Below are 19,709 nucleotides of genomic sequence, written 5' to 3' on the forward strand. Positions count from 1 at the left end.
ATCTTTCTATAAACTTCCACAGGTGAAGAATTTTCTATAGAGTACAAACATACTGGTTTCCTAAGGTTATCTTCACTTACTTCAATGTAAGTTTATCAACATAGAAAAAGGAAGAAAAAGGATGCGTCTTACAACTCATTCATCCACTGAGGTTGCTCAGACACCAGTTCCCTACAATCCTCTCATCACAGCAGAGCACAGCTTTTGGGGCAGTTTCATCCGCTCGAGAAATAGCAGACCCAGTTCACTGCTTTCCCCTGTCAGCCAGGTTTCAACCCCCCCTTCGAGGGACACAAAGGCCCTTGCCTGTTCATAAAGAAATTTCATCACCTGACTGTCCTCCCCATTTCTGCCTACGAAAGGAGTGGCTTCACATAAGCCACAGGTGTAGTTTGGACACGGCCTTCGAAACGAGGAGAGGAGTCATTCCAGGTCGGCGCAGCTCCAGAGTCTCAGGGAACCAGCATCCCGCCCTGAGTTTACAGATGCCAACAGCCCTCACATGACAGCGCCGACCAATCAGTACGGCCCACGCCTTCCAGCTCGCCGCGGGCGCTCACAGCGCCGGCGCTCTAACGGTGTTTCAACACGGCGGCGCCGTGCGCCCGCCTCAGTCCTCCCACTAGATTCCGGCCGCTGAGCTTTGCAAGTTCCTACCGATCATAGTGTTCAGAACGCGATCCCGAGAGTGCCACCTGATTGGTTGACTCTGGAGGCGGGTACCGGACCTTTTTGAAGCCTGGAGCGCTTCCGGAAGCACGAAGCAGGAAGTCCTCAGCGCTTCTCCCGAGTGCTGCCGAGAAGGTGCTGTCAGCTCAGGTGCTGCTGACCGGACAGTGGCGGGTCTTTCTGGCCGCAGCCGGGGCCGTCTCTCCACAGCATCACGGCTCGGTCTTCTGTTCCCGAGCCGGGCGCGGCCGCCCCCGGAGCTTCTGCCGGCTCCTTGACCCCGCTTTCCGGGGCACCCACCTGGGGGCATCGCCTGGGCCTCCAGCCGGGGGGACTGGCTCCCGGCTCCAGAGAGGGGCGCCCCGCTCAGCCGGCGCCCTGTCCCCCTCCCTGAGCCCTGGGGATCCCGGTCCAGAGCGTCAGCCTGGGACCTGGGACTCGACGCCTCCAAGACGCTCAGCCCCGACCCCCTCGCGACGGGGCTCTGCATCGTGCCCGCCATGTCGCCCACCGTGTCGCACAAGGACAGCAGCCGGCAGCGGCGGCCGGGGACCTTCAGTCACTCCCTGGACATGAAGAGCGGGTCTGCGCCGCAGGGCGGCTGGGAAGACAGCCCCCCGGACCTGGTGGGAAGGGAAGAGGACAAAGAAGCCCTCCTGCCCGCCGCCGGCTCGGGAGGCGACTTGCCCCGACGCGCTCGGAGCTACCGGGCCGAGCTGAGCAGCATCTTGCTGTTGCTCTTCCTCTACGTGCTGCAGGGCATCCCTCTGGGCCTGGCGGGCAGCATCCCGCTCATTCTGCAGAGCAAAAACGTGAGCTATACCGACCAGGCCTTCTTCAGTTTCGTCTTCTGGCCCTTCAGCCTCAAACTGCTCTGGGCCCCGCTGGTGGACGCCGTCTACTTGAGGAGCTTCGGTCGCCGCAAATCGTGGCTCGTCCCGACCCAGTACATCCTGGGGCTCTTCATGATCTACTTGTCCACGCAGGTGGACCGTTTGCTCGGGAATCCCGAGGGCGGGACCCCCGACGTGGTGGCCCTGACCGTCACCTTCTTTTTGTTTGAGTTTCTGGCCGCCACGCAGGACATCGCGGTGGACGGCTGGGCCTTGACGATGTTGTCCCGCGAAAACGTGGGTTACGCTTCCACCTGCAACTCGGTGGGCCAGACAGCCGGCTACTTTTTGGGCAACGTTTTGTTTTTGGCCCTCGAGTCTGCAGACTTCTGTAACAAGTATTTGCGGCTTCAGCCTCAGCCCAGGGGGATCGTGACTCTCTCAGGTACTGTATTTGGAATGGTTATGCACTTAGGTTGATTATTATTATTATTATTTTACACACGCGAGATGTTTGGGCAGAGTGACTGGAGGTCAGTTTTCTGTTTTCACTGAGATGAGCTTCAGCCAGGCTGACTACTACCGTGGAGCAGTCATAATTGGTCTGTATTCTGCAATTCAGCCAGTAGCATTGTTGGGTCATAGCAAACCAAAAGGAACCGGGCGACCTTGCGGACTACCCTGGTACATACGAGCAGCTTTTTTTTTGTTGTTGTTTGTTTGGTTTTGGTTTAGTTTTTTAGTTTTTAATTTTTTTTTACAGAATTTATTTATTCATGAGAAAGATAGAAGGAGAGAAAGAAGCAGACATCACTTTGGTACACGTGCTGTCGGGGATCGAACTCAGGACCCCATGGTTGAGAATCCAATGCTTTGTCCACTGCGCCACCTCCCGGACCACTGTTTTAATTTTATTATTATTATTATTATTTTTAACCAGAGCACTGTTCAGCTCTTGCTTATGGTGGTGCGGGGGAATTGAACTGTTCAGCTCTTGCTTATGGTGGTGCGGGGGGATTGAACGTGGGACTTTGTAGCCTCAGGCATGAGAGACAGTTTGCCATAACCATTATGCTATCTATCCTCCGCCCTTTGGCCCTTTGTTTTGTTTTTCAAGTACGCCTAGTGTGAAGACAGACATGAATCCAGTCTGCCTCCTGTAGTTCATCTTTTTCCTAGTTGATTTCTAGTTCCGTGTTTTCTGGCCCATTTCCTACATCCAGCCTCCCCCCCCCACCACACACACACCTTTTCCCCCTTTATCTGGTGAATGGGCTCATTCGATCAAACATGAGTGAGTTGCCTAAGTGATAAGAGTTCTGAGAGCCTCCTAATGAGGAAAGCAGAGAAATCGAAAGTAATAGAAGGTCACTTGAGAGGAGCCCAGGATGGCCAGAGCGCCTACAGCTTGTGGGAGTCAGTCTGTACCTGGGCGAGGCAGCAAGTGCGGGCAGCTCCAGGGAGAGGGGGGTTGCTGGGCTAATGTAAAGCAGCCCAGTGAGTGGATCCAAGACTAGAGACTGGGAGCGGGCACTGGTGACCTGGAATATTGAAGTACTACAAGGAGTTGTATGGCTTATCTCCTGAGACCTTACACACCCCCGCATACCACCAGTACACCCTGTAAGACACCCCCTCTTCACGATGATAGCCACTTCTGCCCGTGAAAGAAATGCACGTTAGACTTTTTCTTCAACTTGTTTAAGGACAAAAATGGTTGTAAGATTCTGCTTTGCACCTAAACAGTTTTGTCCCTGCTTGTTCTAGGGTCACACTCCTACGTCCCTGGCTGGCACCACATGTACCAACATAGCACTATGCTGGCTTCTCTCTTTCTTGCATGTTTTTCTCAAGATATATATATATATATATGTATATACATATATATATTCTTATATGTTATATATATTACATATATTCTCTTAGCGAGCAGGATTAAAATTGTGCCAGTGAATTTTGATGTACACTGAATAGCTGTTCTGTAGAATTTGAACTTTGATCTCCAAGGAACTGTAACAGACTTACTTTTTATTTATTTATTTATTTATTTATTTTCCCTTTTGTTGCCCTTGTTGTTTTTCATTGTTATAGTTATTATTGTTGTTATTGATGTTGTCGTCGTTGGGTAGGACAGAGAGAAATGAAGAGAGGAGGGGAAGACAGAGAGGGGGAGAGAAAGACAGACACCTGCAGACCTGCTTCACCGCCTGTGAAGCGACTCCCCTGCAGGTGGGGAGCCGGGGGCTCGAACCGGTGTCCTTACACCGGTCCTTGCACTTGGCGTCACCTGTGCTTAAGTTAACCCTCTGCGCTACCCATCCCACTAGCTTACTTTTTAATTTAATCTTTTATATCTGTAGTAAACCATGGTGTTTATGACGGGTATTTTAGAAAGCTAAGAATTGAAACGTCCCTGTGTTTTCCTTCACTTTTATTTTTATGACTGGACATGTCACATGTGTGGCCTTGTACTTATTGAAATTTTGTGTAATTAATTATAAAGCAGTGTTTTGAGGAATTCAATAGTTACATAGATAATAAAAGACAGCCAAATAGTGAGGTTGATGCTTAGAAAATTAAGGGAAAAATTTATTTATTCCCTTTGTTGCCCTTTTTTTTTATTGTTGTATTGTTGTTGTTGTTATTGATGTCATTGTTGGATAGGACAGAGAGAAATGGAAAGAGGAGGGAAAGACAGAGGGAGAGAAAGATAGACACCTGCAGACCTGCCTCACCACCTATGAAGCAACCCCCCTGCAGGTGGGGAGCCAGGGACTTGAACCGGGATCCTTATACTGATCCTTGCACTTTTTGCCACATGCACTTAACCCGCTGCAATACCACCCAACTCCTCCAAATTTTTTAAAATATTAAAATATAGTCTGTTGCTTTGAATTGAGACACATACAGATAAATTACACTGAGAAGAAATAATTTTGCCATCTTGAGAGCAGTAATTTGAACCCGAATAATAAGATGAAAATAGAATCCTTTACAGACAGAAACTTTAGCTATGCTAAGATTGGCATGCCTTTAGATTATACTAAGATTTAGTACCTTGGGGACCTGGAATGGTCCTGACCTCTGAAGTGGCTTTTTCCTGCCTTGTTCCCTTTGGTTTTCAGAATCTTGTAGTTAAAAGGGGTGATTTTTTTTTTTGTAGATGCAATTTTTAAAATATTTATTTATTTGTTTATTCCCTTTTGTTGCCCTTGTTTTATTGTTGTTGTTATTGATGTCTTTGTTGGATAGGACAGAGAGAAATGGAGATGGAGAGAGGAGGGGAAGACAGGGGGAGAGAAAGACAGACACCTGCAGACCTGCTTCACCACCTGTGAAGTGACTCCCCTGCAAGTGGGGAGCTGGGGGCTCGAACCGGGATCCTTACTCTAGTCTTTGCGCTTTTGCACCACCTGCGTTTAACCCACTGCACTACCGCCTGACTCCCTAAAAGGGATGATCTTTTTAGCTGCAAGAAATGATGAAACTGACCATAAGAACATAGAAATTAGAGCTTGAAATTTCATGATCTGAAAACTTCAAATATTTCTATTCATTCTTATAGAGGGAGAAACAGATCGAGTGGCAAATTAGAGGTAAGACACACACATACAGCTTGGGTTGCTGAGGTTTTCTGACTCCTAAAATGGTGTTTTCCTTATAGTTGGCAGGAAAAGTAGGGAAAACCTCAGGGAATAATATGTGCCAACTGGGTTTTTGGACCAAGGCAAAGTAGCACTTTAACCACTGATGTCTAAAAAGCGTCAGCCCCTCTTAAAGTGCCTTATGCTCAAAAGTGACACTTTTTAATTGACCCGTGTCACTTAGGTGACTCAGCATTGGATACCTGTTTGGTGTGCTAGCCATGTGATAGACGTAATTGATGAAATCACCCTGGAAGCTCCCTGCTCCAAGGAATTCATAGTCTATCACGGAAGATTCAGATTTTTTCCTTAAAGCTAGAGGATGAGAGACAGAATCAGAATAGGACAGACATTACAGCACTACCCTACCTCCTGAAACTTCCCCTTTTCACGTGACACCAGTCTGATGCCCAGAGCTGAGATCTGGATCGTCAGGTAAGGTAGAAATGTGCTCTACCAGGTGAGCTATTTCTCAGGCTTCTGAGCTGCAGTTCTTATTCCTTGAACAGTCTTAGAACTTTGCATTCTTTAATTTCCCTTAATTAAAAAAAAATTTTTTTTCCTGTCACAGGGTGGAAAGAAATGTTTTGTGCTGTTCCCTTCCCTAATTGTTTAAATCTGACATAGCTATGATACAATGTCAAAAAAAAAAAAAAGTGGCTTTGGTATGAGCCATAGAGCTTATTCGGTTTTCACCAATTTTATATGTACTCCTGTGTGTTCATTAGCTCTTCTCCATCTCACCACAACCCAAATATTCAGCTGGACAGTCACCACAGGGCTACTTTGTGTGGACTCTATAGTGACATTTGGCAGCCTCTAGTCTGTTTTCCATCTATGTCACTGATTTCAGAGCTGTAACGTAAGTGAGATGATGTTCTGTGCATCTTTTGGAGATTGCCTTTTTTCACTCAGCATGTTTTGAGACACAGCCAGTCTGTTGCGTGAATCACTGATTTGTTCTTTTATTTTTATGAGAGTACTCCAGCTTTTAGACACAGCAGAGTTTATGTCATCTACTGAAGTCGTCCACTGAAGGAACATTGGGTAGTTTTCAGTGTTTGACTGCTCCATTTCTCTGAAATGCCCAGAGTACCAGTGCTGGTTGCAGTAAGATCATAGTTCTGAGAGGAACTGCCCAATAATTTCAAAATGGTTCTCTCATATATCATATATGTCAACCATATGTGAGTGATCCGGTTTCTCTGATTCTTGCCACTATTTGATGTTATCATTTTTTTGTTTTAGCTGTTTTCATGTACTCTGAATCTTCATGTGATAGTTTGGAGTGTTCACTATCTGAATGCAGTTTCTAAAAAGTGACTTAGGAATGTAAGGATACAGATTGTACAAAAGTTGAATGCAAGAATTTTCCTTTTTTTTTTTTTTTTTTTTAACCAAAGCACAGCTCAGCTGAGGCTTATGGTGATGCTAGGGGTTGAACCTGGGACCTTTGGTGCCTCAGTCATACAGATCTTTTTGCATAACCATTATACTTTCTCCCCAGCCTTGGAAGGGCTATCATAGTTTAAGACTAAATCAACCTGTGGGCCGGGCTGTAGTGCATCAGGTTAAGCGTACGTGGCACAAAATGTAAGGATCCTGGCTCTAGCCCCCAGCTCCAGGGGGGTTGTGTCACAAGTGGTGAAGCAGGTCTGTAGATGTCTTATCTTTCTCTCCCCTTCTCTGTTTTTTCTTCCTCTCTTTGATTTTTCTCTGTTCTGTTCAATAGCAATATCAACAATAACAACAAGGGCAACAAAATGGGAAAAATGGCCTCCAGGAGGAGTGGATCCATAGTGGACTGGCTAAAGGATCCCCGTTCGAGCCCCTGGCTCCCCTTGTGCAGGAGAGTCGCTTCACAGGTGGTGAAGCAGGTCTGCAGGTGTCTGTCTTTCTCTCCCCCCTCTGTCTTCCCCTCCTCTTTCCATTTCTCTCTGTCCTATCCAACAACGACATCAATAACTACAACAGTAATAAAACAAGAGCAACAAAAGGGAATAAATAAATAAAAATTTAAAAATAAAATAAACGTTTAATTGAAAGACAGCTGCTTAGTCAGGTGCATGCTTGAAGAAACAATATCTTCTACCTGGAGGAGACATGATAGTTGGAATTAATGAAAAGGTAAACAGCTTGGTGTGGTATTTCAAACATGGTACCTCCCTACTGTGCTTAACCCGGTGCACCACCGCCCAAATTCCTCCCTACATGGTGCTTCCTAAGGAGTTAGGAAAACAAGAGCTTAGCAAGATTTCAAAATTGGTTTTGTATTTACTTGATTTTTTGCATTACATGCTGTCTTTTTTTTTTTTTTGCACTTTTTTTTACGTATTTTAACAGCTTTACATGTAATATTCATATATTAAAATTTTAAAGTGCTTTTCTCCAATTAAAAATCTAAAGAATTAAAAAATAAGGCATTCAATATTTGAAAAAGTACAGATTTACAAAATGTGTATATTCTGCCATGAAAACTCCACACCAACATTATACACTTGGAAAAAAATACAAACAGGATATATTACAAATTTATGTAAGCAATAACTTAGTTCACACCATGCAATAAAAAATACATTAATCAAGATACACAAGCTTTTGTAGGCTCTAAACTGAAGGACCTTTTCTTTTTTCTGCAGAATCCTTAAAACCTGTGGCACTTAAAATCTGTTAGCCTTTCTACTGAGAGGTTAATTATACACAGCAATGATGAAAAAGATTAACAGACCAGTTGTCTATTATGGATCATTCCAGCTTTGTTCAACAATGGCCGAAACTCTTTTCTCATATTCTCATTTGTTTTTCTGATAAAGCTGTGCTGCCTGGCTGTTGGCTAGACTTTTTGGATTCACTTCATCCAAAAGAGACTGAATTGATGTTAGAATAGAAGATACATCATATGTTGGACTCCATCGATTCTAAAGGATATCTAAACATATGCTACCATCAGCATACACATTTGGATGAAACATTTTGGATAAAAACCTAACAGTTGGTGCTTTATTTGGATATTCTTCAGAAAGTTAAATTACTAGTTTAAAAGTACCATCTTCAAAGGGTGTCCCTTCTGGTCCAAATATAACTGCATTCCACTGCACCATGTTTTCAGATGGTGCGCCACTGACACCCACAGGTGGGTTCTCTTGCAATCGATTGCAATCCTGCATGAGCCTCCTCCAGGCCAGGGTTGACATGCTCCCCAGCTGCCCCACCATCAGTCTGCTTTTTTTTTTTTTTAACCAGAGCACTGCTCAGCTCTGGCTTATGGTACTGCAGGGGATTGAACCTGGGACTTTGGAGCCTTAGGCGTGAGAGTCTGTTTGCATAACCATTATGCTATCTACTCCTGCCCACATGCTGTCTTTTAATCCCCAACTAGCATAAAACTATGTTGTGTAATTAAAAAAGTATTTTCTGGGAGTACTCTTCAGCAGCAGATGCTTAAGGATTTGGTTTGTGGAATAGAAGAAAGATCTCTTTTTGCTAAGACTCAGCTGCAGACCCAGAGCCAGCAGTTGGACATTGTTGGTTTGGACTGGTGGTTGCGTAACAAACACCCTTTCATGCTCTAACTTGTTAAGTAGAGAGCTGCACCAAAGGCATGAAGTTGAAAGGAGCCTGGCAAGTTATCTAGAATGAACTGAGAGTTTGTATTCCCACATGGAATCCTGAAGGACTTTGTAAAGTGAATTTCAGAAAATCTGATTGGAGCCATAGATGGTTGTATCAGACTGTACTAATTGTGTTTTCAGGAATTTTAAACTTTATTTTGGAAAATTGAGGACACCCACATGTTGGAGTACATGTGGGACAGGAGAGGGAGTGAGAGAGAGAGAGAACAAGCGCCTGAGATCCCTTTACTCGCATGATGGCAGGCCCACCTACGCATGAAGAGCCTAATTTTTTAATCTTTCCTTAAGTTTTATCTTTGAAATTTTGCCTTCTCCACAATACTTTTTCACATTAAAACATTTCTTCTTAAATTATTAGATAGAATGAACAATACAAAGCTATACAAGGTGTATTTATTCTATAGCTTTGCTTTCCTTTTTTAAAAAAAAAAAACTTATTTACTTATTTATTCCTTTTTGTTGCCCTTGTTTATCATCATTGTTATTGTGATTGCTGTCATTGTTGTTGGATAGGACAGAGAAAAATTGAGAAAGGAGGGGAAGATAGAGAGGGGGAATGATAGACACTTGCAGACCTGCTTCACCACCTGTGAAGCGACTCCCCTGCAGGTGGGGAGCCAGGGGCTTGAACCAGGATCTTTATACGCTGGTCCTTCTGCTTTGTGCCACCTGCGCTTAACCCGCTGCGCTACCACCCGACTCCCTGCTTTCCTTTTTTTTTTTTCTTTTATTTAAGAAAGGAGACATTGGGAGTCGGGCGGTAGCGCAGCGGGTTAAGCGCAGGTGGCGCAAAGCACAAGGACCGGCATAAGGATCCCGGTTCGAACCCTGGCTCCCCACCTGCAGGGGAGTCGCTTCACAGGCGGTGAAGCAGGTCTGCAGGTGTCTATCTTTCTCTCCCCCTCTCTGTCTTCCCCTCCTCTCTCCATTTCTCTCTGTCCTATCCAACAACAACAACAATAATAACTACAACAATAAAACAACAAGGGCAATAAAAGGGAATAAATAAATAAATATAAAAAAATTTTTTAAAAATCTTTAAAAAAAAAAAGGAGACATTAACAAAACCATAGAATAAGAGGGGTACAATTCCCATAATCCAATCTCCACATGCCACCCCCTCCCCTGATAGCCTTCCCATTCTCTATCTCTCTGGGAGTATGGATCCAGGGTCCTTGTGGGTTGCAGAGGGTGGAAGGTCTGGCTTCTGTAATTGCTTCCCCGCTGAACATGGGCGTTGACTGGTCGATCCATACGCCCAGTCAGCCTCTCTCTTTCCCTAGTACAGTGGGGCTCTGAGGAAGTGGAGCTCCAGTACACATTGGTGGTCTGTTCAGGGAAGTCTGGTCAGCATCTTGCTGGCATCTGGAACCTGGTGGCTGAAAAGAGAGTTAACATACAAAGCCAAACAAATTGTTGAACAATCATGGACCTAAAGACTGGAATAGTGCAGATGAAGTGTTTGGGGGGGGGGGGGGTATTCCCTGCATGCTCTTGTGTACTTCTGCTTTCAGATATATATTTTTCCCCTAGTTTATGGGCACGGGTGAACCTATGCCCTATCTCAGGGGACCTGGTCTATATATATCTAGGTTTGGGGACTTTATTGGGGAGTGGAACACCTGGAATGGAATTAGAGAATACTATGAAAGGAAAGGTCTCACCCGAGTGATGAAGCTGAAGGGTTGCCATTCCACACCTGAAGTCTCTGGTCACAGTCTAAGGTGAAGCATGCTGGGGTGGCACTCGTTGCCTGCTTTCCTTTTTATATTCTATCTCCAGTGGGGAGATGGAGGTGAGAAGGAATACAAGTAGCCAGTTAAAGTAGTGTACTTAAGTGCCTGCATTTCATACTTTGTTTGGGGCTAATATATAGCCTTTTTTTTTTTCCTCAAGTGCATCTGGTGAATAGGAAAGAATGCTGGGGCCGGGTGGTAGTGTCCCCGGTTGAGTGCACATGTTGCAATGCCAAGGACCTGGGTTTGAGCCCTTGACCCCAGCTGCATGGGGAAAGCTTTGTGAGTGGTCAAACAGTGTTATAGCTGTCTCTTTCTCTCTGTGTGTCTCTCTTTCTATCACCCCCTTCCCTCTTGGTTTCTGGCTGTCTATCCAATAAAGAGATGATAAAATAAAATAAAAGAATAATAATAATTAAAAAAAGAGAGTGCTTACTTGCTAGAGGTTTATCTAGGTAACAGAATGGAAAATGTTCTTACTTTATAATCAGACATGAGTTTGATTTCTACCTCTGGTGCTCTGGCTTATGATGCCATTTCACTGTGAAGCAGCAATAGTGAGTGACTCTTGTCTTGGAGAATGAGTTCCAGTGTTTGGACTCATCGTAGGAACCCAGGCACTAGCTTTATCCTTGTTTACTGGTAAATTGTTGCATCCTCTTAAAGTTTGTTTGTTGCCTGCCATCTGGGGGGCTTCACCACTGCAGGTGGCTTTTTATAGAGAGACAGGGAGAGAGGGAAAGAGATAACAGCACCAAAGCACCTTCCAGTGCAGTGGAGGCCGGGCTCAAACTTGGGTTGTGTATTCATTTATTTATTAACAAATACTTTTTAACTTTTTTAAAAAAAGATTTTTATTTATTAAAACATAGAAACATAGGTGGAGAGAGAAAGCCAGACTTCACTCTGGTACATGTGCTCCTGGTGATGGAACTCAGGACCTCATGCTTGAGAGCTTGATGCTTTAGCCACTGCGCCACCTCCCAGACCACGGGTTGTGTATTTAGTGAATAACCTGTCAAGTGAGCTATCTTGCTGGACTTCTTGATTTTTGCATTCTTGGGTACACAGATTAAGATCTAATCACCACATCTGAATATTTAGTTATTTATGGCATAAAACTTGACAATAAGCATTGACTTTTTTTTTTAAAGATTTTTTAAGGGTTTTTTTTTTTTAAAGGGGAGGTTGGTCAGAACATTATTCTGGCACATGTAGTGCCAGAGATCAAACTTGCTTGAGAGTCCAGTGCTTTTCCACTCTGCCACCTTCCAAGCTACAACCATTTTTTTTTCTTCAAATTTGACCTTTTGTATTTACATTATTTTATATGAGATACATATAGAAAGTTTCACATGGGAGAAAGAAGTCAAATCACCACTCCAGCATATGGAACTAGGAAACTTTGACTTGCAAATTATGTTCTGCCGGCTGAGCAATTTCCTGAACCACACAGAGTTATTTATTTATTTATAGCCAGAGACTGCTCAGCTCTGGTTTATGGTGGTGTTGGGGATTGAATTTGAGACCTTGGAGCTTCAGGCATAAAAGTCTTTTGCATAACCACTATATTATCTCCCCAAACCTCCACAAAGATCAATCGATAGGTTGGAGAGAAAGGAATCAGAGCTTCACTCTGCACATATCCACACTCAAATCCTGCGTGCCATGCCTACCACTGAGTCACTTCCCCAATAATTACACCCCCCCCTTTTTAATGGTCTTTGACATTGATTCCTTTTCTCTATTTATTTATTTATTTATTTATTTATTTATTTATTACTGAGTAGAGAGAGAAATTGAGAGGGGAGGGGAGACAAGAAGAGAGATACCTGCAGCCCTACTTCACCACTTGTGAAGCTATCCCCCTGCAGGTGGGGACCAGGGACTTGAACCTGAATCCTTGTGCACTGTAATGTGTGCTCTTAACCAGGTATGCCACTGCCTGGCCCCGGCATTGATTCCTTTTTTTTTTTTTTTTTTTAGTATATTGCTAGAGCACTGCTCAGCTCTGTCTTATGGTAATGTGGGGTAAAGGGACATAACTGATTCAGGCTTGAAAGCCTTTTTGCATAGCCATTATGTTATTTTCCCCACCTTTAAAATTTTTTTTTAATAGTAAGAGACAGAGAGGGAGAGAGAAACAGAAAGGAGAGATACTTGCAGCACTGTTCCACAGCTTGTGAAACTTCCCTACAAGGGAAGCTTGGGGTCCACATGCCTGGGTGGAGTGTGTGTTCTAGTGGGTGTGCCACCATCCAGCTCCTTTTCCCATTTTGATCCTGCATTTTATTTTTATTTATTTTGCCTCCAGGGTTATTGCTGGGGCTTGGTGCCTGCACCAGGAATCTACTGCTCTTGGAGGCTATTTTTTCCCTTTTTGTTGCCCTGGTTGTTTTATCACTGTTGTGGTTATTAGTATTGTTGTTATTGATGTTGTTGTTGGATAGGACAGAGAGAAATGGAGATGGAGAAGGAGGGGAAGACAGAGGGGGAGAGAAAGACAGACAGAAGGGGAGAGAAAGACACCTGCAGACCTGCTTCACCGCCTGTGAATCGACTCTCCTGCAGGTGGGGAGCCAGGGGCTGGAACAAGGATCCTGATGTGGGTCCTTGGGCCTTGCTCCAGTCCTTTGTCCTTGCGCTTTGCACCACATGTGCTTAACCTGCCTGACCCCCGATCCTACATTTTCATATTGTAATGCTTCTGCACAAAAAACCACAATAACCCAGAGTGTTAGGTAAGCAAACATGTTTAGATTATTTTTGGTAATGTCTTTCTTTTTCTTTCTTTTTTTTTTTTTTATAGAGGTTGAGAGACAGCGAAGAGAGACACCTGTGGCACTGTTTCACTGCTGGTGAAACCTTCCTCCTGCAAGTGGGGACCAGGGACATGACGCCAGGTTTTCATGTGTGGTTATCATGTGCTTTACTGCAGGTGGTCCATCACTTAGTCCCTTGGTAATGTCTTTTATTTTTTTGAATTTATTTATTGACTAGAGGCAGAGATTGAAAAGAAGGGAGGAGTGACTAGAGGCAGAGATTGAGAAGAGGTGGGGAGTGGCTTGGGAGGTGGTACGATCGATAAAGTGTTGGACTCTCAAGCATGAGATCTTGAGTTTGATTCCTGGCAGCACATGTATCAGATGTCTGGTTCTTTCTCTCCCCTCTCCTATCCCTTTCGTTAATAAACAAATAATTGAGAGAGAGAGAGAGAGAGACTTGCAGCACTGTTTTAGGGCTCATGAAGCTTTCCCTCTGCGGGTGGGGACCTGAGGCTTAAACTCGGGTCCTTGTGCGCTCAACTGAGTATATACCACCAGCACTTGGACCCCTGATAATGCCTTTACACTGGTTGGTATATCAGACTCTGGATGTTCCCTAGCATTGGAACATTGTTCATAAAACTTCTCATTAAATTTGGCTGACTTTAGCCGAGCCTCTGTATGCTACTAGCTTCATCTGTCTGATGATCTGTAAAAATCCTTGGAGTTAGGGCTCAGTGAGTGAGGCATTGTCACTGTTCCCATCTTTCACGTACTGCAACTTTAGGCTCAGTGCACAAAGAAGTTAGTCATAATCTCACCTGCAAATAATACTGAAATCTTACCTGCAGATAATACCAAAACCTGTTTAACATGCTCTTATTTTTCTTTCTTTTGTCATTAGTGCCAAGTAGCTTCATTCTAGATGATTTTGTTTATTAAAACCGGGAGAATATACTAATAACCAAATTAAAAGTACTTAAAAGATCTGGAACTCAATGGAGTATATAGCTGAAAACATTTTCACTTCACATTTATATGCAAAGACCATGACTTGAAATTTCTGGTGACAGTTTCTTAAACAGTTGATATAAACAAAATGATAAACAAGTGCTTCCTCAATGAGGACAACAGATGAAAGTCTGTAGGCAAGTCGTTTGTCACATTTCACTGAGGAAATTAAGAAAGCAAAGATCTTAGTGCTAGAGGCAACAAAGGTCCTAGGTTTAGTCCTCAGCAGTACCATAAGCCAGAGATGGGGTGGGGGGGGATGCAAAGATAATGAATATTATATTCACTTAAAAATTGTTGTTCATTCCTTTTGAGACATATTCTAAAACAGTGAAAACAAGAAACTACATGGGACCAGGTGGTGGTACATACACCTGGTTGAGCACACACATTACAGTGTGCAAGGACCCAGGTTCAAGCTCCTGGTCTCCACCTGCAGGGGAGGATCTTCATGAGTGGTGAAGTAGGGCTACAGGTCTCTCTCTGTGTCTTTCCCTCTCTACTTCCTCCTCCCCTCTCAATTTCTCTGTCTTTGTCCAATAATAAGTAAATAAATAAATAGAAGGTAAAACTACATTATGATGGAGATTAACTACCGAAAGGTTTTTAATTTTTTTTTAGTTGAGTAGAGACAGAGAAATTGAGAGGGAAGGGAGAGAGAGAAAGACACCTGCAGCACTGCTTTAGCACTCATGAAGCTTCCCCCTGGAGCTGGGGACTGGGGACTGGAACCCAGGTCCTTGTACATTGTAGATTGTGCTCTCAACTGGGTACTGTACTGCCCAGACCCCCTAAAAGGCTTTTATTTTCTTCTTTCTTCCTTTTCTTTCCCTCTTTCCTTCCTCCTTTCTTCCTTTTCTTTCTTTCTTTCTTTCTTTCTTTCTTTCTTTCTTTCTTTCTTTCTTTCACCAGAGCACTGCTCAACTCTGGCTTATGGTGGTACAGGGGGTTGAATCTGAGACTTTGGAGCCTCAAACATGAGAGTCTCTGTGCATAACTATTATGCTATCTACCCCCACCCAGAACTGGAGTTTTGTACAATTTCACTGCACCAGGGTACTTTTTTATTATTCATATAAAAAAATGTAGGGGAACAGACCCCGGCACCTCCCATGTTGTGCCTGTACTCTAACATGGGCTGTACACATGGCAAGGTACATATCCTACATACTGAGCTATTTCTGGCTGTGTCACTATATTAAAATGGAAATCTGGGAGTATGGCGGTAGCTCAGCGGGTTAAGCGCAGGTGGCGCAAAGCACAAGGACTGGCGAAAGGATCCCGGTTCGAGCCCCCAGCTCCCCATCTGCAGGGGAGTCGCTTCACAGGCGATGAAGCAGGTCTGCAGTTAACTTTCTTTCTTTCTATCTTTCTCTCCCCCTCTGTCTTTCCCATCTCTCTCCATTTCTCTCTGTCCTATCCAACAAGGATGACATCAACAAGTACAATAATAAACACAGCAACAATGAAAAACAAGGGCAACAGAAGGGAAGGGAACAACAGAAGGGAAAATACATAAATCTAAAAAATGAAATAAAATGGAAATCTTTGTGTCTAAGAATGTTTTGTCTTGGGGAGGCAGGTGGTGGCATACCTGGTTGAGTGTACATGCTTCAGTGCACAAGACCTGGATTCAAACCCCTGGCCCCCACCTGCAGGGGCAAAGCTCCACGAGTGGTAAAGCAGTGCTGCAGGTATCGCTGTCTCTCTCACCCTCTTCTCTCCACCCCTCTTGATTTTTTTGTCAAATGGAGTCGAGTGGTAGCGCAGCAGGTTAAGCGCACATGACGTGAAGTGCAAGGACTGGCTTAAGGATCCCGGTTCCAGCCCCCGGCTCCCCACCTGCAGGGGAGTTGCTTCAGGTGAAGCAGGTCTGCAGGTGTCTGTCTATCTTTCTCTCCCCTTCTCTTGTCTTCCCCTCCTCTCTCCATTTCTCTCTGTCCTATGTAACAATGACGACATCAGTAACAATAACAATAATAACTACAACAACAACAAAAAACAAGGGCAACAAAAGGGAAAATAAATTTTAAGAAGTTGAAAAAAAAATGTTTTGTCTCTAGGGTCCAGAACATGGCTCACCCAGTAGAGGTGTGTGCCCTAGGCCTCAGACTTGAGCTGTGAGTTTAGGAATACTCCAGCATCAAGGGAAGTTCTGTAAGAGGCAGATTGGTGCAGTGGTGTCTCTTTCCCTGTCTGAAATATTAATGAAGTAATATACCCAAGAGCAGCAGTACATGCATGAGGCCCCAGTAAAAAATGTTTATCTGGGGGCAGGGGTAGATAGCATAATGATTATGCAAAGAGACTCATGCTTGAGATTCCAAAAGTCTCAGGTTCAATCCCCCGCACCACCATAAGCCAGAGCTGTGCATTGTGCTGGTATTTCTCTGCATCTCTCTCAAAAATAAATAAAATATTAGAAGAAGAGAAGAAAGCAGGCCACAAAATGGTCTTTTTAGCAGAAGTTTAATTTTTTTTTTTAAATGTTTATCTGGCGTTTTAGGTTTCCCACAGTGGAAAAACTCATTCAGGGTGGGGGTGGATAGCATAATGGTTATGCTAACAGACTCTCATGCCTGAGACTTCAGAGTCCCTGGTTCAGTCCAGTGTTCTGGAAGAAAAAAGGTGGTGCACCTGGTTAAACACACGTATGAAACACAAGGATTTGTGCAAGGATCTCTTAAGGATATCTGTTCCAGACCCTGGCTCCCCGCCTGCAGGGGGACGGTGGAAGCAGGTCTGCTGGGTGTCTGTCTTTCTCTTTCTTTTGCCTCCATTGTTATCTCTGGAGCTCAGTGCCTGCTCTAGGAATCCACTGCTCCTGGAGGCCATTTTTTCCATTTTGTTGCCCTTGTTGTTATTGTTGGATAGGACAAAGAGAAAACGGGGGGGGGGGGGGGGGCGGGGAGGGAAAGATAGACACCTGCAGATTTGCTTCTCTGCTTATGACCCTCCCATCCTCCGCAGGTGGGGAGCCGAGGGCTCGAACCTGGATCCTTACTCCGGTCTATGCGCTTTGTGCCACATTGCTCTATTTCCCGGGCCCCTCTGCCTTTCTCTATCTACTCTTCCCTCTCAATTTCTCTGTCTTATTGAGAAAAAAAAAAAAAAAAGCCACTAGAAGTGGTGGATTTGTAGTGCTGGCGCCAAGCCCCAGCAACTGGAGACAAAAAAAGGGAGAGGGGGGCTAATTTAACGAGTGTATCAATTTCTGTATGTGTATAAACATTTTTTTTTTTCCTCCAGGGTTATTGCTGGTCTCGGTGCCCGCACCATGAATCCACTGCTCCTGGAGGCCATTTTTCCCCCTTTTTGTTGCCCTAGTTGTTGCAGCCTCGTTGCGGTTATTATTGCCATTGTTGACATTGCTTTGTTGTTGGATAGGACAGAGAGAAATGGAGACAGGAGGGGAAGACAGAGAGGGGAGAGAAAGATAGACACCTACAGACCTGCTTCACCGCCCGTGAAGCGACTCCCCTGCAGGTGGGAAGCCGGGGGCTCCAACCGGGATCCTTACGCCGGTCCCTGCGCTTTGCGCCACGTGCGCTTAACCCACTGCGCCACCGCCCGACTCCCATGTATAAACATTTTAACTTGTGTAGTTTGTATAGTTACATAACAGGGTCTTTGACTTTGGTTAGTCTTATGAACACTAAATAATTAGCCACTTCACCCAGCGTCCCAACTGCTCTAAGTTGTTCTTCAAGCCCGCAAGCTTCTTCTTTTCTGAAATAATATGAAATAATAGTAATTAACCATTCTGTAGATTCTTTTTTTTTTTTTTTTTTTTTTTTTTTACCAGGGCACTGTTCAGCTCTGGCTTATGGTGGTGCAGGGGATTGAGCTTTGGGGGATTGGACTTTGGAACATCAGGCATGGGAATCTCTTTGCATAACCTTTATGCTATCTACCCCCATTCCCATTCTGTATATTCTTATTTGAACATTAATTTAAAAACATTTCTACAGGAAGTATGAAATAATGGGAAGAATATGAAACCTCGATTCAGAAGATTTAGGTTCAAATTTTGCCTCTGCTTTGCTGGAGCTTTTGTGACATACTTTAGAAATACTCTTTTTTTAAAATTAAAAAAAATTTTTTAAATTATATTTATTTATTTATTGGATAGAGACCGGTAGAACTCGAGAGGGAAGGGGATGATAGGGAGGGAGAGAGACAGAGAGACACCTGCAGCCCTGCTTCACCACTTGTGAAGCTTTCCCCCTGCAGGTGAGAACCAGGGGATCGAACATGGGTCCTTGCGCGTTGTAACATGTGTGCTCAACCAAGTGCGCCACCACTTGGCCCCTAGAAATACTCTTAATAGTAATAATGGCTGCTTTGCCTCTCTCATGTTTGCTATGAAAATCAAATGAGTTAGCATACAAGGAAGGAGTAATTAAATACCAAGGTGGACTTAATGTATCCAGGAGTGAAGTTTATGTAAACAAATGCATCATCAGTGAACTGTCAGCTGCAGTGAAACGCTCAAGCTAGCTCAGCACCAGGAACAAGACCAGATCCAAGGAAAAGCATGAAGAACAGTCATGATTCAAGGGTGGCTTGACCCCATGAACAATTAATTGTGCTGCATGAGCAATAAAACAAAACCACGTGAAACCGTACAAATCTAAAATATCAGCACTAGTGAGCACCTGGAATTTTCTGTCCTAGACTGCTTTATTTTTTGGCTGAAGAAAGCGAGATAAGGTTTTCCAGTGGCAAACTAGGATGAATTTCTCAGGCTGATTAGAGTTACCACTTTTAAAATGATGGTTTTACCACTGTTTTAGAACATAACTTCTCTAAACTCATTTCTTTCTTTTTTTTTCTTTTTCTTTTTCTTTTCTTCTTCTTTTTTTTTTTTTTTTTTTGCCTCTAGGGTTATTGCTGGGGCTCCAAAGTGCACCAAAGTAAAGACTTTGGGGTGGGGGTTTCATGTCCTGGAACATGATGACAGAGGAGGACCTAGTGGGGGTTGGATTGTTATGTGGAAAACTGGGAAATGTTATGCATGTACAAACTACTGTATTTTGCCATCCACTGTAAACCATTAGTCCTCCAATAAAGAAATTTAAAATATATATTTTTTACTTAATGGAAAGCAGAGACCATCACTAGCTTATGCAGTGCTGGGAGTCTAACTTGGAATCTCTTGCATACAAATCCTGCCCTCTCACTCATGAGCCACTTTCTCGGCCTACATTATACCCATTTCTTCAAAATTTGGGGCTAATAATAACTTAATCTGTTTAGTATTATCTTAATATGTATTTATTCATTATTGGATAGAGACAGAGAAATTGAGAGGGGGAGGTAGAGAGGGAAAGAGAGAAGAGAGACACCTGCAGCACTGCTTCGCCACTTGTGAAGCTTTCTCCCTGCAGGTGAGGACCAAGGGCTTGAACCTGGGTCC

General features: G+C 44.0%; 1 protein-coding gene and 1 pseudogene across 2 annotated transcripts in view; one reads left to right on the forward strand and one right to left on the reverse strand.

Annotated features, from left to right (window-relative positions):
* The first annotated feature begins 637 nt into the window (after positions 1-637).
* Positions 638-19,709, forward strand: part of SLC33A1 (solute carrier family 33 member 1) — a 35,078-nt gene continuing 16,006 nt past the window's right edge. The window contains exon 1 of one of the 2 annotated variants that reach the window (XM_007521084.3): positions 638-1,947. In XM_007521084.3, the coding sequence (XP_007521146.1) occupies positions 1,170-1,947 (778 nt within the window). In that variant the 5' untranslated portion in view covers positions 638-1,169. The remainder of the gene's footprint in view (positions 1,948-19,709) is intronic. The other variant, XM_016187253.2, reaches the window with a different exon arrangement.
* On the reverse strand, positions 7,861-8,511 carry LOC103111756 (ubiquitin-conjugating enzyme E2 B-like; annotated as a pseudogene).

This window comes from Erinaceus europaeus, chromosome 9 (assembly GCF_950295315.1).
Source record: "Erinaceus europaeus chromosome 9, mEriEur2.1, whole genome shotgun sequence".
In the NCBI taxonomy this organism is placed as follows: Eukaryota; Metazoa; Chordata; class Mammalia; order Eulipotyphla; family Erinaceidae; genus Erinaceus; species Erinaceus europaeus.